At 35.4% G+C, this 6,151-nt stretch overlaps 1 protein-coding gene across 1 annotated transcript; it reads left to right on the top strand.

The window, feature by feature from the left end:
• Positions 1-27: 27 nt before the first annotated feature.
• LOC113839134 (zinc finger protein 431-like) lies at positions 28-2,247 on the top strand (the record flags this gene model as incomplete). Its single annotated transcript, XM_035453827.1, has 4 exons — positions 28-142; positions 338-398; positions 1,560-1,993; positions 2,078-2,247. Coding segments are annotated over 4 exons (780 nt in total), but the record flags the coding sequence as incomplete, so codon positions are not given.
• Between the last annotated feature and the right edge of the window lie 3,904 nt (positions 2,248-6,151).

Here is a 6,151-nt window from a genome sequence, read left to right as displayed (position 1 = left end):
GATGTGATATTTTAGGATCCCATTACCTATGATGATGTGCATATTGACTGCACTTGGAAAGAGTGGACTTTGATGGATACTTCTCAGAAGAATCTCTACAAAGATGTGATGCTGGAGACCTACAAGAACCTCACTGATATAGGTAAGAATGTATTTTACTTCATATTTTAAAATAATAGGACAAGATAAATTGGTTATTGATGCTCTTTAATTTTATTGAAAGTGAGAAAAGAATGTGTTAATTAAATCAGTCTGTTCTAAAGTTCCCTGAAGACAATAACTTAAATTTTGCACATTTTTCAATAGTAAATGTATATTTTCTGGCACTACATTTTAGGATACAGTTGGGAAGACAATACTACTGAAGAGCATTGCACAAGTTCTAAAAGACATGAAAGGTAATTCTCATTTACAAGTTCATAGAATAGTGTCTCTGAAGAAATTGAAATGTTTCCTGAATTTTGAAACAGAAACATCAGGGTAATTAAGCACAGCTTAAATTGCATTAAAGATTTTTAAATTCTCACAAAACCATGCAACTCAATTTCCATTAGGTAAACTACATTAGCAAAACAACATTTTGAGAATGAAAACAAGTTAACAACAACATAAGAGAAATTACCACTTGAATCATCACACCATGAGAGCCATGCTATAGGAATGTAATTCCATTCAGTTCTTACTCCCTATATCACTAAAAGTATACACATGATTGATGTGATAAGCATATCTCCATACCTACCATTGAAAAAATACTGCACAGAAAATTTAGTTTTACTCATGTAATTGCTGTTACTTGTGTAAGGTTAGTGATGGGGCAAATTACTCTCAAATGTCAAGGGGCAGGTATTGCAGAGAATCCTTCATCTCTGTAGCACATGTATATAAAGAACAGAAAGTCAAACTGAAGTAAATATGGAAGCCTCTTCTTGGTAAACTTCCTTTACTAACCATCATGTGTGACTCAGGATACAAGCCATATGAGCAAATGAATATGGACAGCATAATATACCACTCCCACAGAATATTTAAAAGAGATTTAGTACTGCTAATTTAAGCATATTTGTTGAATTTGATTCATGTGTAGAAGTAATTTATTTTCCTGTTTCATTGATAATACACCAACAAGTTCACTCTGAAGAAAAGGCCAATGAATCTTGGACTGTGTACATACTTCTGTTTGTTCTAGTTCATTAGCAAAGGTTGTATGACCCAAAGTGTAGGAAATTTTCAAAATTCAATAATGGTAATAAAGATCTGAATTTTCCCAGTTCTCCTCAATATGTAAAAAAATCACCTGTAGATAAAGGTACAAAAATTAAAAACATACATTAGAGGATTATACCTGTACTTGTATCTTCAAAGATGCAAAACAATCTCTTCAAAGATTGAAAACAACCCTTAATGTAGGGGAAATATGAGTGTAAAACAGTGATAAGTGTGTAAGATATGATTGTTCTTCACAATTGCAAAAAATTTTAATATTAATCTATACATATTTCAAGATTTAACATTGTATTGAAGGGAGTAAAGCATTTACATGCCTATTTTCCTTGCAGGCATGAAGGAAGCCAAACTGGAGAGAAGCCTTCTACATATACAAAATGTCTTAAAATCTTTGCACATAACAGTCATCTTCAAAGGTATAAAACAACACATAGTGGAGGGAAACACTATGAATGTAACCAATGTTGTAAAGTCTTTACTAGTCACAGTAAACTTCAAATGCATAGAAGGACACACACTGGAGAGAAACCCTATGAATGTAATCAGTGTGGTAAAGCTTTTTCTCAGCAAAATACACTTCAGATACATAAAAGGACACACACTGGAGAGAAACCCTATGAATGTAATCAGTGTGGTAAAGCCTTTGCTCAGCACAGTCATCTTCAAATACATAAAAGGACACATACTGGAGAGAAACCCTATAAATGTAATCAGTGTGGTAAAGCCTTTGCTCAGCACAGTCATCTTCAAATGCATAAAAATACACATATTGGAGTGAAACCTTATGAATGTAATCAGTGTGGTAAAGGCTTTAGTGATCAGAGTGCACTTCATGTGCATAAAAACACACATACTGGAGAGAAACCCTATGAATGTAATCAGTGTGGTAAAGCCTTTGCTCGTAATAGTCATCTTCAAATACATAAAAGGACACATACTGGGGAGAAACCTTATGCATGTAATCAGTGTGGTAAAGCCTTTTCTCAGCACAGTCATCTTCAAACGCATAAAAGGACACATACTGGAGAGAAACCCTATGAATGTAATCAGTGTGGCAAAGCCTTTACTCACCAAAGTACACTTAAAATGCATAAAAGGTCACATACTGGAGAGAAACCTTATGGATGTAATCAGTGTGGCCAAGCCTTTGCTCGTCACAGTCATCTTAAAATGCATAAAAGGAGACACACTGGAGAGAAACCCTATGAATGTAGTCAGTGTGGTAAAGCCTTTTCTCAACAAAATACTCTTCAAATGCATAAAAGAATACATACTGGAGAGAAACCTTATGAATGCAATCAATGTGGAAAAACCTTTTCTTATCACAGTGTTCTTCTTGTGCATAAAAGATCACATACTGGAGAGAAACCCTATATATGTAATCAGTGTGGTAAAGACTTTTCTCAGCACAGTCATCTTCAAATGCATAAAATAACACATACTGGAGAGAAACCCTATGAATGTAACCAGTGTGGTAAAGCCTTTGCTCGTAACAGTCATCTTCAAACTCATAAAAGGACACATACAGGAGAGAAACCATATGAATGTCATCAGTGTGGTAAAGCTTTCTCACAGCTCAGTCATCTTCAAACACATAAAAGGACACATACTGGAGAGAAACCCTATGAATGTATTCAGTGTGGTAAAGCCTTTGCTCAGCACATTTCACTTCAGATGCATGAAGGAACACATAAAGAACAAAAACCTTATGAATGAAATAAGTGTGATAAAATCTTCTCATTTCAAAGTGTTTTTAAAGTGCCTAAAAGAGCACATACTTGAGAGAAATCATATAAAGTCTTTGCTTGGCGAATTTATCTTCAGATATAAAAAAGGACACATAACAGGAGAAACTCTAAGAATGCTATCAGTGTGGAAAAGCTTTTGCATGTCAATGTTTACTTCAAAACCGTAAAATAACATTCTAGACAAACCATTTTAAGGTAATCAGTTTTGGTAAAGCTTTTGCAAATAACCAGGAGTCTTTGAAATCATTCCAAAAAAATCATTCATCAGTGAAAGTATAAATTTAGACAGTTTCGTTTAATTTTGCACTTCATAAAGATTAAACTTTGTAGGTAATCAACCTTTCCAACTTTCAATCCTTTTTGAGTACCTGAAAAAGATTGTGAGAGCTTCTCATTATCAAGTATTTGGTGGGATCTTTAGCCATCACACTCCCAATCATTTACACAACAATATTTATTTTATAGCAGTAATTTGAGAGTGTCAGCATTCTGTGCAAGCATTATGATGTCCATTTTTATATTGTTTCTCCAGCACACTCATTTAAAAATGAATGTATGAACTTATGAAGGCATATTTCTAGTGTAAAAGGGTGAGGCAAGGAAACAACACCCCATTCAGAAACCAGACCCAATGAGAGAAACTCATTTTTTTCATGAAGCTGGAGCCAAAGTAAGACATTCTGAAATAAGACAAATGGTTAAAATGGACCAATGAAAGAAACACACTTTTGGACTGAAAGCAAAGACAAAGAAAACTAAGCTTGAAACCCAAAAAAAAATTCCCATGTAGGAATTCAGCCAATTTCAAAGATTTTTAAAGCTCAGTGATTGAAATTTTACCAATTAACATGCTGAGAAATATTCTTCAAGAAAAACATAAGTCCCTAAGAAGACATAATTAAACTCTGTAATTCTTCAGTTGGAATCTAGCATTTTCCACAAATGAGCCACTTTCCAGGATTCCTCCCTCTTAAATGAATCTCGTCCATAATTTTTAGTCATGACCTTCTTTTGACAGAGTGAATGTGAAATTACCTAGTGGAGTGAAGCAGAGAATCAACATACACCTCCATTGGGAAACTCCCCTAGGGGAGCAGAGTGGGAGGAAATCTTTTCATTGGCGAAGTAGCACAGTGCTATATTTCTTGGCCAGTTTCCCCCATAGTTGAGTGAAGCAGAGAAGTGACAGTTTGGGCTGGAGCCAAATAGAAAAGGTTATCATTGCTTGGAAACTCCCTAGTGGGGAAGAGAAGAGAAGCAATGGACACGTCTTGTAGTAAAGTCTCATAGCAGAGTGGAACAAAGCTCAGCTGTAATGGTTCTCTCTGAGAAGGAGCCAGAGTGCTACATCCTGCACAGAGGCCATCCCCCCTTGAACACAACTTCATGTATAGCCTGACTTCCTGACCGTCAGAATACCTTTTTCCTCACATCTGTATGATTCTAGGATGCCTTCCCTTCACAGAAGCATATGAAGCCTGACATTGGACACTCAGGATAGATTTTTCTTCAGAGCCCTTTGTATCCATAGATTAAGTAATAACATGACATTCCAAAAGTGGTGGTACCTTGCTCTTCAGAGCTGCAGGTATCCAGGCCATCTTCCCTTCACAGATGAAGGTATAGACTGATTTATGACATTAGTGGTACATTTTGCTCCATAGCTGTAACACTTGCACTGTGATTTTAAATGACAGTTTATCACTTTTAGGTCTATCCTTCTCTTCAAGTGCATTAATTAACTAGTTCAGGTGTAACACTTAATTTGTATTATTTTCTTTCCTCTTTTTGTTATAATATCTACACCACCTTATAAAAAATGTAATTTGGCCCTTGTGAACAGAGGGATACAGGGACATCATTAAAATTTGCATGGCACCTAAAGCAGGGGTCTAAAATCTCACATCCCTAAGATGCAGCATGAGGCAGAGAGTAGTAACTGATGTTAGCAGTCACTGCTATGGGGGTTCTATTTTGAGATATTTGAGGTGCATGGCAAAGAGTGCTATATGTGTAGCAAATCCATTTAGTGAAATTTATTTTGTTGTCCTTATATTCCTTGTGTGGCTTTTATTCATTTTGTACTTTTGCTTAGAGATAGGTATTTTTCTGCTGAAATATATATAATGTTACCCCCATCATCTCAGTGGTACATTTTTTTTTAATATTAGCAGTTCAAGATCATATTTCTCAAATAACAATTTGTTTGAAAGTGTGGTGGTTTGCTGTTCCTGGTATGTTTTCCATATTTTCAAAATGTTTTATGCATTTCAAGTTTATTAAGCAGCCTGGCTCAGGTGTCAGTAATGATGAGGGATACATTTGAATTCATGATCCTCATTCATCTGCTGCTTGAGTACAAGTACAAGTGTAAATGATACACTCACAATATGTGCTGTTTTCTCAACATTATTGAGGGATGTTAATGTTAAACTGCTCAATAGAAGATAATATAAGAAATATTAAATATCTCATGTGTGTTTTCAAAAGTGTGTTTTCTTATATATAGTAGAGATGTTGGTTCTGGGAATAAAAACCTGTGCTTGTGAATGAGCTTTCAGTGTTTTAATTACTGGGCCTTCGATTCATCCACATGAATATGTCATTCATAGCAATAAGTGTGATTGGCTGATATAATTTCATCTTTATCTCAGCCCTGATGCCTTGAAATAAATATATGATTGATTGCATCAGAAACTAACTGAGACCTGTTGCTTATGAAATTTTCCAGACACACGTATCCACAAATTGAGGCAAAAGTACAAAATAAATTATCATGAGAGAAGCTGACAATAAAAGTCTTTAAAAAGATGGTTGACTAACCAAACCCACAAGAGTGAGTTTGTCTCCCATGTAGTAAATAGGCATGAATAGGTTACCATAAGTTCACATGTCAGATATACACCTGCTTGAAGATAGAATAGGAATTTGCAGACATGAAGTCTCTCTTGTTTGAATGAGCTTATATTCTCCTTCTCTGATACCTGCAAATATTCAGTGTAGAGCTCGGAATGATGGTGACTAGAGATGACATGGAGTTGTGAGGAGATACTGACACTTGAAGTCTAAGGCTTAGACCATAAGGTCTTTACAAAGAGATGTGGAGATTGGAAGAAATTTTAGGGAGGGAGCTTGGGTTTGAAAGCACAAGGATCAAATGTCAGAGAGCTTTCTTC

The sequence above is a fragment of the Cricetulus griseus genome, unplaced genomic scaffold (genome assembly GCF_003668045.3).
Source record: "Cricetulus griseus strain 17A/GY unplaced genomic scaffold, alternate assembly CriGri-PICRH-1.0 unplaced_scaffold_326, whole genome shotgun sequence".
Taxonomy (NCBI): domain Eukaryota; kingdom Metazoa; phylum Chordata; class Mammalia; order Rodentia; family Cricetidae; genus Cricetulus; species Cricetulus griseus.
This window is presented reverse-complemented; position numbering and strand designations above follow the sequence as displayed.